The sequence below is a fragment of the Ambystoma mexicanum genome, chromosome 2q (assembly GCF_040938575.1).
Source record: "Ambystoma mexicanum isolate Mex_15411 chromosome 2q, UKY_AmexF1_1, whole genome shotgun sequence".
NCBI lineage: Eukaryota > Metazoa > Chordata > Amphibia > Caudata > Ambystomatidae > Ambystoma > Ambystoma mexicanum.
Window position 1 is genome coordinate 861,993,395 of NC_090924.1, and position 23,694 is coordinate 862,017,088.

The 23,694-nt window shown below is 49.6% G+C and overlaps 1 protein-coding gene across 1 annotated transcript; it reads right to left on the reverse strand.

The window, feature by feature from the left end:
- Positions 1-786: 786 nt before the first annotated feature.
- Positions 787-7,773, reverse strand: BAMBI (BMP and activin membrane bound inhibitor). Its single transcript, XM_069648091.1, has 3 exons — positions 7,351-7,773; positions 2,732-3,019; positions 787-1,608 (listed from the first exon to the last, which is right to left on the reverse strand). Exons 1-3 carry the CDS (start codon positions 7,427-7,429, stop codon positions 1,187-1,189), a joined length of 789 nt encoding a protein of 262 aa, XP_069504192.1. The 5' UTR covers positions 7,430-7,773; the 3' UTR covers positions 787-1,186.
- Between the last annotated feature and the right edge of the window lie 15,921 nt (positions 7,774-23,694).

The following is a 23,694-nucleotide window of genomic DNA, read 5'->3' on the forward strand; positions in this document are numbered from 1 at the left end:
CTTCAGCCTGAAGCCGAGGAGAATCCGGATGACATGACACAAAGAGCTACCAGGGGTCAACGTCATCTCCCCAGGCCAACTTGGGCTATCCAAGGACACACACCTATGGCACATTAACTTGCTCTGCGTTTGGGAACGTGTGTAGAGAACCATTAGGGCAAACCTACAAGACGTTTAGAGCATCACAGATATTACATATGATGGCCATGAAGTATGACGATAGATCTGCTGCGTGCTATGTATTGACTCCTAGCTCCCAAAGTAGCTCCAGCCTACTAGGTGATGTCAGATGTGCAGCTCATGCAAGCTTTCCTTTGAACCCTGAATTTTGAGGGCTGTACCTAGATATTTCTAAGTCTGTTGTGTTCAATTGTGATATTAATTTTATACTATCTTTAACAAATCCCACTTCAAATTTACAGGAGAATTTATAAGATTCAATAAGTAGTTCAGTGTCATTAATTCCTAGAAATTATTATTATTACGAAAATCCCATGTTCCTCGCAAGTTCTTATAAGCTACCTACAAGGATCGTATAATGCATTTTTGCGCGAGCTATCGCAGAACCCAACGCAAAACACTGCAGCCTTCATCCCTGACATTATGCAAGTTTCTTTCAAGCACTGCCACACACCACTGGAACCTGTTGCAGTGTACAGCCATGCCCACAGATCTAATAAAGGGGCCTTTCCAAGTACCAATATGCAGATTATCCAACAGCAAGCCAAGTCAAAGCGCAACACCAAATGGGAAACACTGGAATTAAGACACACTGCACCCACTTGGTTCCAGACAAAAAATATATATATATATTTTAGAAAATCTTTACATTAACAGAAAACTAGTACATTAGGAGCTTCCAATCTATGTACAGTGTCTTTCAAAGTTCATTTGCTCCCGACAGATCACATAGCCACAGTGACAGTGTACAACTTCGCTTCTTTCCTTTGCAACGGGAAAGCAAATGCATGTTCAGTGTTTTAATCCTGTGCAAAAAGTCAAGTCCCGGGATCCTTCAGAAGAAATATCCAAGATGTGGTCCATAAAATGTCCTGCCCACCTTGAGAATGGCAAAAAGACAATTATTTTGCAGATAAAGTGCTCCTGTCCAGCAGAACCCCAAGGCCTCTGTATGCTTCAAACCACATTTATCTCGAATTTATTAAGGGGGGGTGGGGGGGGGGGGTCACACAAATTCCAGCTTTCCGTGGCCCGTGTACATCCCCCAATGAACCAGCGAGAGGATCTTGTCGCTGCTCAGGTCAGTCTGTCGCATCTTGTCGCAGGTCATGCAGCAGTTCTCGTGGCCGCTGACCGGAACCATGCACTCCAGGTCCAGCTTGTTGGACACCTGCCCCTTCTTCGAGTGCTGCCCGTGGAAGCTGTAGTGCAGGCGGGAGAGCATCTGCTGGCGCTGCTCCTGCAGCCTCTTGTTCTCGCTGCGCAGCATGCGCAGCGCCAGCATGATGAGGAGCACCAGGATCAGGCCGCCCGCTATGGGCACGGCGATCACCGCTGCGCGGAACCACAGTTCTTTTGAGGAGCTCAACTCCTGCACCTTCGAGACGAGATGTCGGCCATTTTCATGTTGGTATCGGCTACCTTGACCTGCACAAATAACAAAAGGGCGTTAATAGGTGTGACACTTGCTATTGCAGACAGTACATGGGGGGGGGGGGGGGGTTCCCGACTTTGCTCAAAGATAAGGATTACATTTTGAGAGCCCCATTCGTGGAATGCTTAGCATAGCGCAAAGTGACCTTGCACTGGTGCAAAGTCACTAGAACATTCCAGGGAGCCGACCCAAAGTAAAAAACGTTGCAGTGCTCACTAGCCCATCACCATACCTTTATCATTTATGTAACCTGCTCTTTTCCCCTGTGTAAAGACTGTTGCATATCCATCTCGAGACTCAAAAATGTCTTCTCACCACTAATGTATGATACGTGACCCTTCGCGGGTAAGAAATGGGGGCATGCCCTTCCAACAGGACAGCTGGGGGCCCAGCAACAATAGGTTTCCTCAAGGGGGGCGGGGTTGCGGGTTGGCGCACAGCACTAAAAAGTTTCAATATCACTGCAGTAAACAGGGCTCTGGCAGCTGCAGCTTTCCGGATGTTTTCAAGAGCACCCCCCATGATGGCTCACCATTGGCTGCAGTGGCTAAGACTGATGGGAATTGTAGTACAAAACGTCTACGTTTAGGCACGCATCAGAAATCCCCTCTGTAGCACCTGTTCCGACAGGCTGCCCTAACATGGTTTTTACGAATGGGTGGTTTTAAGAAAAACACTTGATTTTGCCACTTTTCCTAGACACTTCCCTGAGTGAAAAACAGTAGTCCAGGCGATCCCAAAATCCGAATTGATACAATCCAATAACAAGCGTCAGGACATGTAGGCAACTGGTTACGACCCATCCCCCATTAGGCTGCCTTGCTGCAGCATGCCTTCCAATACCAGCCCTAGACCTACAGCTCAAAAAGGTGCAGGCCACTGTAAACAGACCGTACCCCAAAAAAACAATGCTCATTCATGGCAGACAATACAAAGCGGCACACAGGCAAAACCCCATTAGCCAGACAAGCAACTAATGCTACTGCAGACCCATAAAAGCCACTCAATGGAAACATCTCGAGATCCCAGCCAGGCATTTCCCTCTGGTGTCTAATTACATTAACAACCAAATCAATAGCAGACATGCAAGGTCTTAGCTGAAGACTGCTCGCCTACCTGAGCTCTCGCCCCGGGGAAGAGAGAGGACATCTTGCAGCCCCCGGTAATTGCACATGTCTTCGTGGCAGCACTCCAGCCTGGGGGTGGCGGTGCCCGTGTGGTTGGGGGCCTTCCTCGCCCGACAGAGGTCGGCTGTGCTGGCCAGCGAGTCCAGGCAGCCGTGGATAAGCGGCGAGTTGGAGTTCTGGGGGTCCAGCTGCCTGGAGAAACACGTATTCAGCTCAGACTTGCACATGTAGCCCGTGGCGACACAGTGTGCGGCGTCGCAATAACACCTGATTTCCCCTAGAAAGAAAAAAACAAAAGAAGACAGTATTAGGTTTAGTCAGTTGGATACTTCCGGGTCGCAACAGACAGTATAAGCCTCACGACGTTTCCTACTCTAAAAAAATAAAAAAATAAACAGGGATTGGGAAGCAATACAGTAGAACAGCACACCTCGCCCCCATGTATACACTGAGCCCCACCTTGACTAAAAAATAAATTCGCAGGACCCCACCACAAAAATTGTATACGTGCTTTATATGAAGTCAGGACAGTCATCTACCCGTCAGAGCCCCCGACCCCTGGGAAACTCCAAAGCGGAGGTCATCACAGTTTGAAGACTTGCGCTTTCTATAAGGGGGGGGGGGTTTATGATATGGCATTTGTAACGCGCCTATACACAAGTGTTTCAAGGCGCGGTTATCAACTTCGGTGGATGCAAAAGAACAGTCTGCAATGCGGACCCCTTGAAAAGCATGCTCTTTATATAGAGACCAGGGAACAGTTACGGAAATGTTGGTGCTTCGCCAAAATGATGAGATGACATGCAGAAAAAGTCCCCCCACAATCACCTCATGTTCCAAAACATATACGTTTGCCTCTCCAATTAAAACAAAAAGGGAGTGGAAAGGCTATATAAAACGAGCGATATGGCCTGCCAGGGAATCCCAGCTCCAAATGCCTCACAGCAAACTATTACATGGAAGAAACAAAAAAGGCACCGCGAGGCCTAGAGCGGGGCGCCCTTCCAAAACAGAGTGCGGGGTGAAGAAACGCCACTCATTAGGGATTTTTTGTTAGGTCGCCTTAATCGGAACCACTGGGTCGTAAACTACTTTGCACGTTCGTGCCAGTAACTTGGTTTAAGCGTGTCAAGCAACACCTTCTAAAGAGCCCTTGCTGGGGTGACAGCCAGGGGCTAGCTCCGCCGTAGCGTGTGAAATGAGGCAGGCACTTGGGACCCCTGAAAACGAAGAGGGGAGGGGAGAGGAGGCACGGCCTCCACGCAGAGCTGTTCGGGCAAGAGGGCCTTTAGTCAGCACCGTTTACAATTAGCAACCCCGTGTGCTAAAGGCAATCCCAGTGCACCCAAACGGAGGGCTGTCAACAAGAGGGCCGGAGTTTGGACTACAAGCCACGTCTCGGGGTGCGGGCAAACCCTGGAGAAGAAATACCCGGCGGGGGAGGGAAGTCCCCTTGGGCCGGACAACAACAACAACAACAACCTAATATCGTGGTCCTCCCGAGCTCCAACAAGTACACTGTACTGTAAACCACAACACCCCAGCAGGTAAACAACACTGCAACTTCTAGAAAATGTATTTTGAGAGGTTCCACGTAAAACACGCAAAGTTGCATTTGGGCCACTTCAGGGGATGAGCAGGTCTACAAACGAAGTGACTCAATGAGTGACCATGAATAGCTCAGGGGCAACGTGCTCGCCTTGGAAGCAAGATAACACGGAACAACGCGGGTTCGAACCACGGGTCCGCACTTAGAAACCTGTGTGTATTAGGCGCGTTAAATAACCTATCATAGCGTTGCAAAGAACCGGCCCGTACATTTACCGGTCCAAGGAACTGCGGCACGGGAAGTTAGGACAGGGATGTATGGGAAGCCAGGTGGCTCTCGGTAGCCAGCCCCATCACCGCGCGCCCTGGCTGTCGCCACGGAAACGCGCGAGGTTGGAACATTTCTAGGCATTAGAGCGCCAGTTACAAAACGTAGGAAGTGATTTCAACGGGGAAGCGGAGCACAGCCAAGGTAAATATTGCTAACTGGGCACGGTGCAGCGCCAGGAAATGCCACTGTGTAACCTTTGCACAGTGCTTGCGTTGGGCAGCGTCGATGTACACTACCGTGGTATGGCGGCCACACATCTCAAGGGTTGCGCTCTACGAACCAAACGCACCGGATGGGGTTATTCGAAGCAGCCGTGCCAGGCCAGTGCACCCCCGCTGCAAGCACATGACAGCCGACGCCATACTTTACGGGGGAGCGCTAAAGCGGTGCTTTCAATAGAATATAAGCAAGTCATGGCCTGTGTGGAGAGGGGGCAATGTTTTGCTGCGGGGGAGTAAACAAAGTTTAGATGCCACTGCCCTGAAGCCATACAACGAAACCCAAGAGAACCTGGGCATGTAACGACCCCCGCCCCTCCAATGTTAGTTATTGCCCAGATAAATATCCCTGGCGATTGTGAGAATATAGTAACTGGTATAGTACAGCGCCACATGGCAACATTTACTCTTTGGAGCACTTGGCCACCAATGCCCATAATTGTGAACCCCATTGAGGGGGAAAGCATGGGCCGTGGCATCGAGCCCTGATGCAGCGGGTACATGTCCAAGAGCATCCTTTCCTGAATGATATGGACATATGGAGGAACCGAGTTGTAGAGTACATAACAGCGCCTGTGCAAAAGCTCTACCCGGGGCGGGGAAGGGGGAACGTGTGGCACGATAAGGGAATGGGCAGGGTATTCAACAGCTGGGTCTCACCTTCACAAGTGTCTCGGGTTATTTGGGACAGGGTTCCTTTTACGAATCAGTCCCCCCTCTGGCCATCGTTAGTCCTGCATAGCACTGCCTCTTTCCGACAACCCAAATACCCTGCCGACGCCACGACCACGTTCATGCGTCAAACGTGGCGGTGCAAAGACGGTTACCTTTAGAACCTTTCCCTGCAGCTCTAACCGAGGGGTCCGTCAATAGAAAGTGAAAAAATGCCCCCAGGTGGCATGGAAGGGCCAGGTCTACGATTAAGGCATCAAGAGGAGGGGATGCCTCTGATGGCTGCCAACCCAGCAGCCTCCCCACCCCCTTCTGCAGGCTCTGGGGTTTCCTTATCGCTGAAACCCTGGCAACGGGAGTGTCTCCAGCGCCAGGCCGCCCTGTGCTGGCCTTTAATCCCCCCAGGCACAGAACCCAAACAAGGGGCCCGGCCAAGCTTCTGAATCAGGTCTCCCAAATGGCTATTAACATACATTGTGGGGGTGGGGGAAATGCATGTAATCGAACTATTCATCACACCCCCCGGAGAGGCGGCCGACCACTTTGTAGAGTGAAACAAAGTCATTGTTCTTCTTAGATATATATTTAACTTGTCTTTCTAGGACACATGAGCATTTAAAAAAATGCAACCGTTCTGTGAATGTCAAGTTCCAGCATAAAACCAAAAACCAAGACGCCGTTGCCTACTATATACGCCCCTTTTACACCACATACGCGTTTACTGCTGCATTTTTTTTAAAGGACATTTTCCTGACTTGTTTCCACAGCCACTGCAATGACCCAAAGGGGGCGGTGAACAATGCCCAGGCTGTTCCCCCTTTTCTCGTTACTGTACTTGGCCAATTAAGAGAAAAGGTCTGCTTCTAGTCACGGCGGCTACAGGAGAGACTGCAGGCGGCTCCTGGCAGCGTTTGAAGTCAGAAGTCTGTGATCCCCAATTATCTCATTATCAGGCGCATAGTTTCAGTCTCTGGGCCTCGGCGTCAGCCTCGGTCCCTCCCAGCTCAGCCTCTCGGAGCCGCTTCCCTCCCCGGGCTGTTGGGGCTGAGAGCCGCCGTAATTACAGCCTTGCCTCGCAGGCTGTAGACGGGGAGGGGGGCGCGCCGCGCGCGTCACCCCACCCTCCCCGCAATTAAACGCAGCAGAAGATGTAAAAACCACGCCAAGCCTCCCGCTCAGAAAACAAACACCGAACTCATCCACACAACACCGAGCCCGGGAGCAGTGCGAACAACGTCCACTTTGTGTGCGGCACTCTGGACCGGAACTATGTTCACCGGCAAGTACAGGGGGGGGACATGTATGCACCCAATCACCACTGCTTTAGTACAAGTATATGGTAGACTTTCCTGTGTGTCCACGATTCTGTGCTCAGAGACATGAAGTGTGCTGGGGGGGGGTGGTAGTGCGAGTGCGTACACCCACGACCCTGCATAGTTAAACTGGGGTATGAACACGCTCTTGAGGGCAGCTTTGAACCCGTGTAAAGCGAGGGAGTAATGTAATCAAAGGATTAGTCCTCTGAAGGTGGCCAGGGGCTGGCAGTGATGGGGAAGTTCATTAGAGGCATAACAATAACATGTTGACACGGGCTTGCCATGATGACTGCTCTAAACGGGTCTGCCTGTGCGTGTTTGTGGAAGTAGGAGAAACCCTTAGGTGTTATGGGACGCGAAGCCGATTTTAGGGGAATGACACTGGATCAATCTGACGCAACTGTGAACTCTGGGAGAACTTCCCAACATCGAGTTCCGAGCTCTCCCGGCTCCCCCCAGCCACCCCTCGCCCGCTCCTTTCACGGCACACCGCACGGCCTCTGCACGCCGCTTGCTGCCTTACCTCGGGTGACCAGCGCTGCCATGGCACAGAGCTCCAGACGCAGCCACAGGGAAAGCAGGCTGGCGTGCCGCCGATCCATCAGAGAGTCCCGGCTCCTCAGAACTGCAACGATCCACGGGGGGGAGCTTGCCTCATGCGCTCTTCAGATCCGCATCCGCGGGCGGAGAAAGGTGGTGGAATCGGTGCTGGTGCCGCGGGGCCTCCGAAACACTCCGTGCACTCTGCGCTCCTCCCAGCGCGCCGCTCCGCTGCAATCCCTCTCTCCGTTCTGCCCAGAGCACTTGCTTGCTGCAAGCTCTCTGTATCGGGTACACCCTAGAAAGTACCCTGCTGTAGCTTCGATGATGCACTCACGCTGCACAAGTCCGTCCCGGCTGCACAGGCACCGCTACTCGTCCAGGTGACTCTCAGAGAACTCTGCCTACCGACGTGCTCGGTGCCAGCTCTGAACATCCACCGCACCGCCCCCCTGAAGCCCGCGCCCCGCCCACCCGGCGCTGCGATTGGCCCGCTCCGGGTTCTCTTGACACGCCCAGTCGCTTATCTCTGGCAGGCCCAGGCGCCTGTCTGTTATGCGCCGAGGGGAGGCGAGGGAGGGGCACGCGGCAGACTGGAGCCGCTCTGTGACGCAACCAGACTGCACCGCTTTGAACAGCGCGTGGAGTTCGGAGAACAAGCGCCCCAGTGTGGTGAAACACCCCCCTCTATGGGAGGAACATTGGCTATTGTAACCTGCACCATATGCACTGTAATCGAGATCGTGCACGCGCTTTTTCGTGTTATTTAGCAGCGGCATTCAGAACCATGCAAAATACGTTAAATAAATACGCCAAGACCGTGACTTAGTCAGAATTTCACAAAAGGGTGGGCCTACAGCTTGTACTCTAGGTGCTTCAGAGTACGGGTGCCCCAAAACTTGTAGAGGTATATTTATTTAATTTGAATGTTTCCTTTGCCAGCCCCCGCGACTTCCCGTATATTTATTTAATTTGAATGTTTTCCTTTTTGGCTTAATGCACAAAAACCCAGACTCGTTTAAAAGTGGAAAAGGTCGCTTTAATGTGACAGGCCAAAGCTTACAATCAAACGCTTAACTGGCTCCATGGCCTAACAAACTAAAGGAATATTTTAACCACCACTTAAATAAATTAAACATTTTCATTTTCCCCCAACAATTAAATAATTAAATAACCCAATTCCTCCCTAATGATCCCTTGGATCCTACCGTCTCCTTGCCCCTTTTCCAGGCGTCCCGCTTTCTCCCAGGGGCCATGCCCCTCCAGGCTCAATACCTGTTCCCCTGGGGTGACCTGCTTGTGCAAACAGCGCCACCCCATCCTTTTCCGTGTCATTCCCCCATTGTGCTTCCCTCCCCCCACATCAAAAGGGGCCATGCCCCCGGCGCCCCGACCCACTTCAACACCCTTCAAACTCCCCTCTACACCAAACTCCCCCTTTCCTATGACCTGCAGCCAGCCTGACCTGCCACATCAGCAACATATATTACACACACTTTCACAATGCCCTGACCTGTCACACAAAACTACCAACCCTACCTTCCTAACAGACCCCAAAACTCATGAACCCGCCCTGTCATCTAACAAACCCCCTGCATAATCCCATGAACAATGGACCCCCCCATATTACATACCCAGACACTAACCTAACGAAGTGAAAGGGGTGGGAGGGCGGGACAATCATCAAGTCCTAACTGTCGCCTGCCTCCCGAACCTTCCCTGAGCCCTTAAATACCCCCCCAGGAGGCGCTCTGCCCCACGGCCACTCGCTGGCCATGTGCATCGCCAAAAAACTCCCCGGGGGGAAACGCTTCGCGTTCCCCCCGGGGCCCCCCTTTTGGCTTAATGCACAAAAACCCAGACTCGTTTAAAAGTGGAAAAGGTCGCTTTAATGTGACAGGCCAAAGCTTACAATCAAATGCTTAACTGGCTCCATGGCCTAACAAACTAAAGGAATATTTTAACCACCACTTAAATAAATTAAACATTTTCATTTTCCCCCAACAATTAAATAATTAAATAACCCAATTCCTCCCTAATGATCCCTTGGATCCTACCGTCTCCTTGCCCCTTTTCCAGGCGTCCCGCTTTCTCCCAGGGGCCATGCCCCTCCAGGCTCAATACCTGTTCCCCCGGGGTGACCTGCTTGTGCAAACAGTGCCACCCCATCCTTTTCCGTGTCATTCCCCCATTGTGCTTCCCTCCCCCCACATCAAAAGGGGCCATGCCCCCGGCACCAGAAAAACCCTCCCCCGAGGAGTTCTTTCTGCCCCACCCCCCCCCCAACTTTTCTACCTCAAACTTTTTACCCAGTCTCCCAGCCCAGAAACAAGAAGAGCCACCCGTATCCCTCACCAGGTCATTCTCCCCTGCATGCCGAATCACCACCTCTGGAACCCCAAGCGTTCCCTCATCCCTGCCAATATAGGAAGCAGCTGATCCCACCGCAGGCCCCCCAACCCGTGCCGTCTCACCACCACTTCCTTGTAACTGCACCCCTGTTACCTTCCCAACCCCTTTTTTCCACTTCCTTCCCAGCCCACTTAACAATTGAATGGCCAACAAATCAAAACTTGCGCCAACTCCCCTTCCTTTCGCGCAGCATCTGAAAAAGAAAATACAAAATCACTGACAAGTCAAAAATATTTCAACAACAGTTGGCCCACAAAGTCCTACCCACCTTTTCAACATCCCCCTTATCAAACTCCCTGCCGTACCCCTTATATTTCCCAGACCTCCAACGTCCCAATCTTTTCACCTTGTCTTCTGAAAAACCCAGCCCGGTACCCTCAGATGCTGCGCCCATCCTAAAGTAATGAGTCCCGAAATCCTCTTCCTCTTCTCCCACTGCCACCAACTCCTTCCGCGATACCCCTAGCACCTGGAACTGGGCATAAAACCTTGCTCCCACGACCCAGCCGAAACCAAGAGCCCCTTCCCTTCTTATCCGTCTTGGACCTCTTCATCTTGATGTCTAAACCTTCTTCTGTAATTTGAACATCTTCCCACTGCAGTCCCCCTACCCCCCCTTTTCCCCCGACCAACTTAAAAACCCTGAAAGCCCCCAAACAATAACCACGTAAAAACAAGTCGCAGACAGCTCCCCTACAAGCAATAAACCATTTGTTCCACTTGTTGTGCCCAGTTTATTCCTTTACATTCCTGCATTGTCCCCCCTGCAGCGGGGGCCCACGTGCACCCCCGTCCATGCAGGCCCTTTAGTTTATTCCTCCTCTCGCCATTGCACCAGGGGCCAAACCTGCACCCCCGTCCATGCAGTCCCTTCCATATAACTCTTCAAGCTCCTCGATTCCATTACCACCTTTTTCCCGCCTGCACCCGGGGCCCTAATGCACCCCCGTCCATGCAGGCCCCTTTTTTGCCTTACTCCTCTCCACCGCTGCACCAGGGGCCAAACCTGCGCCCCCGTCCATGCAGTTCCTTCCATATCACCATCTTCAAGATACTAGCGTCCATTACCACCTGTTTCCCACCTGCACCAGGGAGCCTAGTGCACCCCCGTCCATGCAGGCCCCCTTTTTTTCCTTTACTCCTCTCCACCGCTGCACCAGGGGCCAAACCTGCGCCCCCGTCCATGCAGACCATTACACATAAATTCCTCTTCCGGCACCTCGCTTCTCTGTTCCACTTTTTTTTTTTTTTTTTTTTTTTTTTTAATTTAGCTGCACCAGGGGCCCTAGTGCACCCCCGTCCATGCAGACCCAACTCCTCACTTCCCCCTGCTGCACCAGAGGCGCTCCCGCACCTCCGTCCATGCAGCCTGAAGCCTACTCACCTTGTCGTGCGGCAAGCGTGAGGGCTTCACCACCGTCGTCCATGCCCTCCAAACGACAGCTGCCTCCCATTAACAATTACCACCATTACATCCCCCCTGCGGCCCTCCCCTACCTACGCGTCTTCCTCCTCACCCTTCTCCTGCCCCCCTTTAAGTTGCCCCCAACAATCTTTCCTCAAACCTTGTGCCCCCCCTCCTTTTACTTTAAACTGAGCCCGACCTACCAGCACACCCCAATTTACCTGGTATGCGGTCCTTCCCCCCCACTTCTTTGCCCCGCTCCTCGCCCTGACCCATTGTCCCCTGCCTGAAAACAATCTGTAACCGGATGCCGACCCGCACACCTGCTGCACTCGTGTTTAAATTTGCACATCCACCTCGTGCAGCCTTCTTTATTGAACGCCCAACATGCAGTTGAGGGCTGTCCTCCGCCTCCTCCCCCCACCCCTTCATGGGCGGGGCGACCAAGAAAGGGCCGGTAAGGCACAGGCAGCCCACTTGCTGTGTGCAATGTCGGGGCAGGCCTCGTTGGAGCCATCCATTGCAGCCCAAAGATCCATGTCTATCTCCCCCCAGACCGCCTCACTGTCCTCCGCCATTCTCGCTCTGAATTCCTCATCATAGCGTACCCAGGCAAAACCCCCAAAACTCGTGAAAGCCTTCCTAATTACGTCCATATATTTAAGCAGGGCCACGCAACGCTCCGGGAATTTTTCACAGTACACACTGGCATAAATAATAAACGCTGACGTCCAATTCTCAATAGTCACCGGGACCCTTGGGCGTGAAGCCAGTTCCCTCTCTTCCTCCTTAGACCCCTCCTTTGCTCTCACTTCCCTATGGAGCAATTTAAAGACATCCACAAATTCCCCTGCCTGAATCTTCTCCCTGGACGCTGCCATCAAGTGCGCCCCCAATGGTTTTGTTATCCCCATGTATGGCCATTTTTTCTCCTTTCTTCTCACTTCACCCTCCTTATCTTTTCCGGCTTGTACTTCGAGCACCAATGGCTCCACCACCTTGTCCGTTTGGATCTCCACTGAGCAAATGCTCTTTCCAACCCCTCCGGCTCCAATGGCCTGCACACCAACTTCCTTCCTTACACCTTGGAAACCAGCCCGTTCCTCCCCTGTCCACCTATTTGTAACCCCTCTCTGCCATGCAGATGACCATTCCCTTTCCCGCTCACCTCTTTCCACACCTGCCACCTGCGGCCTGGCGTCCACACCGGTGTTCCTCCTCTCCATTCTTAGAGGGCTCCTGCTGCGGGGACAAAACATGTCAGCACAATCGCCCAGCCAATAATTTCCTTGACCCCTTTCACCCCGACCCTCTTGTACTTCCCTTTCCTTGTCCCACCTTGAACTTCTTCTCTCCTCCGCCCTTTCCCTTTCCGCCCTGAAATCCTCAAATTCCCATCGCCCCCCGTATTCCTCCCAATCAACTTCATCACCCCTTAAATACCATTGAGGATGCGGGCTCCTGCCCGAGATGATTTGCTGATCTTCTTCCGAGCCCGGGGCGTCCGCCCCGCCACTCCTCTGACGTCTTCTCGGCGGGGCTGTGGGAGCCTCTGCCTGGTCCTCTTCTCTTGGGCGAGGCGCTCCGACCTCCACCCTGACATCCTCGTTGCTAGGGGCTGTGCTGCGCCCTCTAGGCTCTCCTTGCGTTAACCGAGGAGGGGCCGTACCGAGACCCTCACCCTCCATCTGCACAGCGGGGGCTGTGCAGCGCCCTCCGCCCCCACTCCTCCTATCCGGGGAGGCCATTGACGGGGACCTCTCCCTCCTTCTCCCACCTGCGGTCTTCTGCAGGTATTTTCCCCCTCTTCCTCTCTGCCCTGCCACTCCCACCTGCCCTCCACCCCTGCCCCCACTGGTGTTCCCTCGGTCTCTACCCTCCCGAGAACTCCCCTCTACCCTGGAGCTATCATACCCTTCCTCCCTTTCTGGCTGACCCCCTGAACTCATTAAACCCCCTTCTGCCCTCCTGTCTATCTCCCTCCTCATCTTCCTGCCCCTAGATTCCCAAATCTCCCCTTTTCCTGCCGTAGGGGTGCAAGCTACCACCGCCGCCAATGCACCGTCTGCCGCCGCTCTGTGCTGCGGCCGGCCCCCACCGCTCCCTTCTTCTCCCGTAACTTCCCCTACCGCACTTTCCAATTGGGCTTTAGTTGCCCTGCTAATGATTTCCAGGGCCTTCTTCAAGGCCCCGGCATCCACCAGCCCCTTCTTGCTCGCCCCCCGGCCTGTCATTGTGCACACTAAAATGTGTGTGCCCCGCCAATACAACCCTCAAAAATTGCCCTAAATAATCTATGCCCCCGAGCCGGGACCTACCCGTGGACTAGCCCTTACAGCCTTATAACCTCAAAAACTTAAAAGGAGCAAAGCGCCCCCAAAAAGAACCCCAAACCACACACGCACCTAGTGTGAAACCTTGAAAATAGCCTCCCTAATAGAGCCAATTAATGACAGGCCACCAATTTAAACTAACCTACCTTAACTGTATATATATATATTTTTTTTTATATTGCTTCCCTACTGGTAAATTGAAAATTAATAAATTAACCAAAAATTTTTTTTTTTTTTTTTTATATTTTATTATTCCCCCTGCCCCCCTACCACTTATCACCCTGCCCTCCCTTTCCCCACCCCTATTCCCCAAGCGGGAGCCCTACAAAAACTCCCAAAAGCAAGCCCTTGTTAGCACTTGCTAACAGGCAGAACACTGCCACCTGGCTGTGTCCGGAGCGCACCGCACTCCACACTAACTTGGGCGCGGCTCCTTTAAAACCGCCGCCCAGCCCCTTATATGCGCGAGCGTTGGGGAAAAAACGCCCACGCACGCGGAACGAAACGCTCGGAGCGGAGCGGGCGGAGCACCAAGAATCCCCGCGTACCCGACTCTGCGGATCAGCTGAGGCTCCGCTCCCCCTTTAGCCCTAACGCCGACCCGAAATGAGAGTCGGCCGACACGGAGCCCCACAAGCCTTCCCCCCGTTCGCGGGCCGCCCGCCTGAAGGCCCCGGAACCTGAAATATGCCGGTAAACCGAGAGGGGTGTCTTATTTACGGCACCCCTCCTACCCTGCTACCCAAAACAACTTCACTTTTTTTTTTTTTTTTTTTTTTTTAATTTACCTACCCGCCTTAAAGCTGCCTAAATCCCCTACCTCACCTGCACTAACCGACAGCTAGGCCCCAGCTACCTCAGGGAAGGCTCGGGAGCAGGCCACAGGACAATCATCAAGTCCTAACTGTCGCCTGCCTCCCGAATCTTCCCTGAGCCCTTAAATACCCCCCCAGGAGGCGCTCTGCCCCACGGCCACTCGCTGGCCATGTGCATCGCCAAAAAACTCCCCGGGGGGAAACGCTTCGCGTTCCCCCCGGGGCCCCCCTTGCCAGCCCCCGCGACTTCCCGTACGTTTTCGGTTTTATAGGCTATCTTCTTTGCCTTGTTAAACATTTTTACAGTTAGCCAACTAAGGGCCTGATTTACAAAAATATTTTCAATGGAACTTTCCCATGTTAATACCGTTTTGTAAATTAGGCCCCAAGTAATACTTATTTTATTGTCTGTAAGAATAAAAGTCAGCAGTACCCTGCCAGAAGTTGAACAGGGATATATGCAGGTTGCACACAGAATTTTGTAAAGTTGCAAATCAACAGTGGCAGAAGTGTGTCAAAAAAAGGAGTGTAACTGTGACTTTGACGGGGTAGTCAGGTGCATAGTGCAACGTGACACGGTGTTGCGGCCGGGCCGTGTTCACAGCAATGTGGGTGGATATGCTGACTTTTCCTACCCTCAGAAAACAATCAGTTTCAAGCCACCTGGACGTTGCTAATTATAAGTTTCATTGAATTTATTCCCAGGTGTGCATTGCAATAGTCTAAGCGACTCATCACCAAGGCTCATACTATAACTTTACACTTGCCCTGGGGCATGCATTGAAAAATCCTCTATAGCCACTTGCATCTTGGCAAAACTTTGAAACTCACTCCCAAAGGAAATAAGAACAATGGAAGAGCACCTCAAATTCAGAAAATTACTAAAATCCTGGCTCTTTAACTCACTGAGTTAAGCAGTAAACACCGTCCAAGGGAAAAAGCCAACAGCACAAGGAGAAACACCCCAAAACAACCAAAACTTATAACTGAAACTTGGATAACCCAATGAAACAAAGCATGTTAGTCTAAACCACCATACAAGGATATGAACCAAACCAACATAACCCTGAATCCAAAGGGCAAAGACCACTCCTCACCAACCCTACTAAAAAAAGTTCCAATGTCCCACGTACCTCAACCACGAAACAAAACACACACCTATCTCTACCACTGCAGAAACCTGAAACCACCACAAACTGAACACACTCTGCAACAACCAACTAAACCAAACACAGTACAGAAACCTAAACCACAAACACACCAATCACCCCTTTACACACTCATACATCAAAACAGCCAACACCTTACCAACCAAAAGCAAACCCAGCACACATTGACCGTTTTTCCCGAACTGAAGTTACCAACACCATAACAAAGCTCTTGCGCTTTCCCTCTAAATCCCGCTAACTAACCCTCCTGGGCCCCCCTTCCTTTTCAGTCCTTCAGAGCACCTGGAGACCATGGAAATGGCAGCAGTGTACAGTATAAATCACAATAACATAATACCTGATAGTAAAAACGATCCCTTTGCAAATGGCATGGACCTTTAGAAATAATATTGTCTCAGCATTTTACCTGAGATATAAGGATGAGGGCGGCGTGATGCCATGTAAGACTCGTGTGGGACCAGGCCGTCAGTCGTAGCAGACACACGGTGGGAATTAGCACAGGAGGGAGGAAGAGAAGAGTCTTGAACTGCTTCCAGAACTTAAGGAGATCCGGCTCAAGTCTGGGCTCAAGTCTGAGAGAGGCAGGGAGGCCATTCCAGAGGGAGGCACCTGCCCAGGATAGAGTTCTACCCGACACTCTCTGCTTTGAAAAACAACAGGTCTGCAGAGATTTGGAGCTAGAGGACCGAAGTGCTCTAGCCGTGCCGTATTTGGGGAGAGAAAGTTGGATGTAGCGTGGTCCCAGGCCCCAGAAAGCCTTGTGGATGATGTAAAGGGTTTTGAATTTGATCCTTGCAGGTGCCGGGAGCTAGTGGAGAGAAATTAGGGATGAAGCGATGCGGTCCCTAGGCTTGAGGCCAAAGATAAAACTACCAGTCCGATTCTGGATTAGTTGGAGGGGGTGGAGAATGGAAAGAGGCAGATTGAGGAAGAGTCTGTTGCAGTAGTCCAGCCTAGAGAGGATCAGAGCTCTGGAGACATTGAGCTTCTGGGGGAAGCTGACGAAAGTTAGCCAATGTATTACATGTAGAAGATATATTGCGGTAGCCTTGGTATTGCACTTAGAAGATTTCTGATGTTAACCTTTCCATATCACTCGGAAGATTTATCGGGATAACCTGTCAATTGCACCTAGAAGGTATATGAGGTCAGACTGTCTATACCACTTGACGATTTATGAGGGTATCCGGTCTATCGCACTTAGACTATTATTAGGATTGCCTGTCTATTGCACCTAGAAGACTTTATGACAGTAGCCTGTCTGTTGCGCTCAGAGGATTTATGAGGGTAGCCTGTTTATTATATAGACAATCTGATCACACAGCTACACCAAAGACAAAGCTGCACTTGTGCCTTAAGTTACGTATTCACGCATCACTTCGGTGGACATCTGCCACAGGCACGAATACCCACCCGCATACATCAGAATGCAGGGACGATCTGCGACAAAAAATGTTATCTAGATGGACACATAATGATTTGCCGCCATAAACCAAACTAAAACACAAAGCACAACACCTCTGCCATCAGAATTCAACTACAACCTATGACAAAACCTGTGATCAAGCTGGACACATAACAAGTCTCTTGCAATTGCAGACTCTGCTGACCACCTCTAAGCACCCATCCACATGCCTGACCTTCATGGTTAGCTTACTGGAGCATGGCCAGCCCACTTAACGCCCTATCTCAGCCATTAATAATGTATGTAAATATGCCCTATGTAAAGTGCTTTGATAAAAACGTAATATAAATATGTTTATATTTGTTTTTAAATTCACACACGCATTCTTATCCTTTGGACAATTTTCCCATAGCTTGGACGTCGGTCCTCCAAGGGTGTTCCCACCACAAGCACATTGAGGCCATACTAATGGGATAAAACCGCTATATAAATGACAAACTACTACTACTTACCAGAACTTCTCCTATCTTCGCCTTGCTAAAATGAAGCCAGCTAGAATTATCCAGACTCTGTCACTTAGGCTTCATAATTATATGGTCAGATTTTAGTTTAGCTGCAATCACTATAAGATGATAAAGTGAGAAGGTATGCTTTAACTTCAAAAAGTAGCATTTTGGAATTGTGAATATGGTTGTAAAAAGTAGTGGAACTGTTAACACACAAAACAAAAAAAAGTAGAGGAACACCACCCAGACTGTTCGCGCTCACTTCAACCACTGCATATAGGTGAATCTGGCTTCATAGGAATAATTGGCCTCACCTCCCTCATCCCCAATGTTCTCCCTCTCTGTATGCACCCATTTCTTGTACAGCAATCGTTGCTTGGTAGCTAGTTATGCGCTATATGAATCCTTTACATACCTACATACATAGGTGATTTACGTGTTACAGCACAGTAGTAATCTGAATTGAAACAACTGCTCAGTGTTACAATACTAATGCTATCAATGCTATGAATAACCAACTTTTCTCACCCAACTATTTTTACACTGTTGTTTTATAGTCAAGTATTGAATTGATTGTTTATTTGTATAGCGCCTATACACAATGTGTTTCAAAGCACTTCAAGGAGGGAGGGAACATGGGAGAATACAGTTACATTCTTACAGGTCCTTGAAACAAATCAGAATGTGAGTAATAACTATCATATAACCGATAGTACAAGTGCATGGAAGAAAAAAGGGAGAGCAGGGGAAGGAATAAAAGGAGACAATAGTAGCAGTAACATTACTATGTCTGACGACAATTGTTGCAGTGCAAGAATGAGGAGATGAGGGGGTGTCTGGGGGAGGGGAGAAGGGAAGAGGAGAGGAACAAAGCAAGTGACTACCTTGAGGGTCAGTGGCTGATCAAGGTAGTGCTGGGGGGAGGAGAAAACAAGGAGGAAAGAAAGGGGGGACAGACAGCTGTTATCAGAGGTCAGAGGACAGTGATAAGAGTAAGTGCTAAGAAAGGAAAAAAAGGTGAAAGGGGAGGGCAGGGTGGCTGCGGAAGGCAGGCAGCTGCAAATTACTATGCCTGACAGCAATTGGGGTAGTGCCCAACTTGCACAGGACAAGGGGAGGGAGAGGAAGGAGGGGGGCAAGCAGTGGCAAAGACAGGTGGCTATAATTACTATGCCTGAAAGCAATTCGGGTAGTGCCGTAGTATGACAGGAGGAGGGATGGTGGTATGCTGGAACACAACTCTTAAATCACATTCTGTTTGGCCCAGCATTTCTATTACAGGTCTAGTGGGCCTGTTTAGGAAAATTTATGGAGCAATATGTAAAGTGGCCATGCCCGAAGGCCGTGGGGATTGGCCATGGCAGATGAACATAGCTAGTGGGACTGGAAGAAAGCTATTGGGGCAACATGTAAAGGGGCAACGGGCAAAGGCCAGGGCCAGTGGTCATGGCAAAGGCCATGGCTAGTGAATGGGATGGAAAGGTAGTGTTTTCGAAGATACAGTGGGCAGGGCCATAGGCCCTGGCTATTCGTCCAGAAAGACATGTATAGTGGCTAGAGCCAAATCCTGTGGCCACCTAGTGGATCCAAAAGAAAGATATTGGGGGAACATGTTCAGTGGGCACGGCCGAAGGCCATGGCTAGTGGCCCACAAAAAAAATTATGGTTTAACAAAACCCTTGAAATTCAAGGAAAAAAAGGCTAGTTAAAGTGTAGTTAAGTTGAGCAGATTTAACGCAACAAAACCCTTGAAATTCAGTGGATGTGGTAAATCATGAGCCGCTTAAATCAGCGTGTTCCTGTTGCTGTCCCCATAATGCCATTTTGTATGTCATTGTGACTCTTCTTATTTATGTGCTTATGGGCTTTGCAACAGCAACGTGCCGAGTTAAGCTGGTCATGGCTTCCCACATCCACTGAAGTTCAAGTTTTTTTTTTGGGTTAAATCTGCTCACATTAACCAACATTTTTCAGTACATACACATAAACATACCTATATGTTCTTATTATTTGTACCGCGCTCTGCTGCCTTTTGCCGGTACTTAGCCTCCAGGTACTCTGGTGGATCTGGAAGAGAGTGGGTGGGTTTGGTTAGTTGGGAGTAGAGGGAAAGGCCAGTTTTCAGTGCTTTGTGTTGACCTTGCGGATCAGAAGTACCCTGAGCTCTGTCTGTGTGCGTGTACCCTTTCTAGGTGAGAAGTGTAGGAGGCATTGAAAGCCTTCTGCCCAGAGGAGTGGCCTCTTGCTTGTAGCATGGGCTGAATATGTCAGTTGTAGTTCGAGATGTACGTTTGCGATGTTCGAAGTCTGGGGAGATGATCCCTTTTTAAAGCCATGTGCAAGTGGCTTGTTTGCATCTTTGTGATGGGCAAGATAGAGTGAAATGAAGGGTTAGTAAAAAAGGTGGGAAGTGTCCTTGGGGTTTCCATAGTGTTTTCAAAGTATCAGTCTTGCAGCTGTTTTTATTATGGTGAGAGTTGTTTGGCTTTAGTGGCTGATGTGTGAAGATGTACTGAGTTGAGGTTTATATATTCCGGGAGGCATTGACGGCATTCTCTTAGGGTTTTTGCAGTGTCTTGATGTGATGTCTTCCAGGTGTTACAGTTTACTGAGTGCTGTGCAATGTATTACAAACAGATGGTCAGAAGCCTGTACAGCATTCCCTTAGGTTGTGTTGGCTGCTTGAGAAGCGTTGTGCCTACTGCTTGATGAGTGTAGGTTAAACTTTCATTCTGTTAAGCATTGAAGATCAACGTTTTTAGAGATTTCCTGAACTTCAGGTGGTCCTTTGCGGTGTGGATTTCCATTGGTATCACGTTGCAGTGGCTGCCATAGTGGAAAAGCCAGAGCCTCTGTGTCTTTCTCTGAAAAAATCTTCTGGTTCCTAATAGTATGTCATTTCTCAATCCGAGGTTTTTGAGAGTGAGATTTTGTTTTGGAGGAATTCTGCTCCTTGACCTTCAAGTCAATAGTGGGCAATGCAGAAGGCCTTAAACTGGATCCTTTTTTGACTGGTAGCTAGTGGGTTGCTCTGATAGCCACCGTTATGTGTTACCTCGTGTCAGGATTTATGTAGGATTCTAGCTGCTGTGTTTTGGATCTGTTGACGTTTATTTGTGAGGTAGTTCAACATACCCAGGCAAATGCTGCTTGCTTAATCAATTATTGAAAGAATCAGGGAGATGACATCCAGCACTCTGCGTGTGAAGAAGAGGTAGTGGATAATCTGTCATAGAGAGCGGAAATCCTAGAAGTATTTTTTGACTGTTGCATTGACTTAGGGTTCCAGCATGAGTCCTTTGTCCATTATTATGACTAGGTACTTGATTACTTTAGGTGGCTACGGGCAGGTGCCCATTTCCTAAAGGGTTTTTCAGGTGCAGCATGAGGTGAGATTTTTATGATTTCTGTTTTGTCTGCATTGAGTTGTAGGTAGTTGGCCTTTACCTGTTCACTTATTCACGTGACACGTTTGCTGAGGGTGGTGCTAATGTTTCTGCTGTTGGTCATTTTGTGTATGATTTGCATGTCATACGCTTACTTGTAACATATATATGTGTAGGATCCCATTACACTAGTTGCACTATCTGCTACACGCACAGCCAACGGGTGATACAGAATGAGGGACATACATTTCTCACACTAGTGCCCCCTCTGGCAACTCCCAACATAACAGAGATATTTGATCTTCCGTCTATCACGTTACGATAGTAGGGCAGCTCAGTGGTTACATTCATTGGCTGTAGAAATCTGTGTGTAAACTCTGGGTCACCAGGCAAACATCACAATGAATAAAATTCAGTGTCGTGCTATATAAAACTAAACCCCAAATAAAATGGCAAAACGAGGACTACGAAGCAGTGTAATTGTGCCATAAAGTACTATGTAAGTCCAGGTGTTATTACAAAATGTGGTTTCTGAGTATCAGAGAGTGTGGCTTTCTACCTGAAAAGCATGCATAGACCCATTTTTGTGTTTGTCAGTGGGTAGGTTCTACTATGTTATTTGTCTTTTATACTGCGCATGTCGTGGCCGTAGTGGTCTTAAAGCACAGTCTTGTCTGTGTAGAGGGGCGAATTGTGACCCCACCCATTGTGGCGGTCTGTGGGGTGAAAAGGAAATGGGGTCAAGGAGAGCAGGAAAGGGGAAGAGTGGGAAAAGTCAGCGAGATAAAAACATAGAGACAGATTCACAACATGTAGGGAACTGACATCATGAGGGTGAATGATAGTGATTGTTGGGATGTATGTATAAGTTTTCAGTGTATTTACCGAAGAAAATGAAATCAAGAAGGGACGAGAGCTTCTCTTATTGGCCGGCAGAACTTTCGTGCAGACCATTACTAGTGTGGTAGTGGTATTGCTTTAGACCTGTTCTAGATGCATGATGGCTTTGAGGTGTGCTCAAGACTTGCTGCAAATTGTGGCGATTACTAACCAGATAATCATATTGGCGTCACACCTACTGATGGCTGGAGGGGGTTCTGGTAAAGCCTAACCCGCTGATGAGGGGTTTCAGAGCCAGGAATTGGCTAGGTGCAGAAAGAGTGCTGGGGACACAAAAGCAGAATTTTACAAAACTCACCTCCCCCAGTATGAACCAAACCTAATTGGCCTTGGGTTGAGAAAAGGGAATGAGTTTTGCCCTTTCGCGCAATCTGAACAAACATGAAAATAAAGGAGTGTTAACAAATGAGCAGAAGCTACCACTGCGGAATGATGAACTAGTAAATAACGTTCCACAAATCTAACTTCCACATAAGATGCAAACTTGACTTTCTGTTCCTTGTTTACGACCCCTTCTGCTTTAAATGTCATGTAGAGGTGTCAAAATGCTCATTTATAGATCGTCCCAAATGCAGAGAGTTAATATCACAGATGCGGTCTGAGGAGCCATAAGAAGCCCCTGGTAGCTGTTGGTGTCAAGCTAACCAGGCACTTCTAGGCTAATAGCAGGAGCTAAATAGCTCCCAGCTCCCCTCAATTTCAAACCCTGCTATGTCAGTGACTATGTGACAGCTGGACCGATTTTTTTCGTGGGACTCAGACTTTTTCTGTGGGTGGCACTAATGACTGGGGTATGGGCTGTTATAAATGAGTCCAACAACCGCATGGGCAACTGTCTACAGATGAGGGCTCTGCTATATTTTGAATGCAGGACTCATCTACTCTGAATAACATGCAGTCTCATTCAAATTGTATTCCCATTTGTCAGATAGGTTGAAGATACATTCAATGAATGTTCACTTGTATGAACAATTGAGTCAATGCAGTAAAATATGTTATATTGGATACAGAGCAGCAATGCTGAACAAGTTAATGAAGTAGAAATGTTTTACATTGGATACAAATAGTGTTGCGTACAAAAACCATCTTTGATATTATTAATAATGCACTGCAAGTGTGTATCTAACATGATAGGCGCACTGCATTTTTAATTGTTTTCATTGTAAACTAGCTGACTATTTTGCAGTTAACGCGGAAGGTACCTTTACGTACTGTTCTCTCTTGTGTGGTCCCAACTTGCATTTTTTGCACCATGCAAAGCACTGTGAAGCACTTTTTCTCACTGCGGTCTGGAGGTAAATAAAACTCGTAAGCAAATTTGAAATATCATATGTGACAGGCAAGGATTACAGGGTCTTTGTTTTACACGGGAGACTCCAGCTGTGGCGTGTTAGGAAATGGCTGAATGGCTAAACGTGTAGCAGCGCCTAGATGCCGAGGTCTTAGTGCGCTGCTATAAAAGCAAACATGAATATACACACAGTGATTGTTCATCGGAGAAATGATCAGGGGTGTATACAAAAAAATCAAGATCTTTCCAAATCAAAAAGACCCCCCACCCATCCAATCGTTAATTTATTTACGCTTCTGTGATCAATATGCCCCAATCAGGCTGCCGATCAGGGCGAGCCGGGGGGACCTGGGCTGCTGTAGGCTGCCAGAAGGAGCTGCAGGCAGACACTGGGGGAAATTAGCAAGGCAAAGGCTGCTGGCGCCACCGGGACAGCACAGACAGAGGCCGACACTCAATTATCATCCCCCAGCAGCCCCCGGCCAGCGCGGCCCGGCCTGATCTATATCAGCCCCCGGGCGATCCGCTTACTGATATGCTAATACGGGTGTTAGGGCACCGCTCCGGCCCATCAAAGGGCGCCTGGCTGCAGGCCCCGGCCCGCTGCTTTTCAAAGCACTCTGGGCCACGATCGAAATGCGTGCAAGAAATGGGGGAAGCTCAGGTACTACGGCCGCTGTGGGCAACGGCCTCTGCGCCACGCTG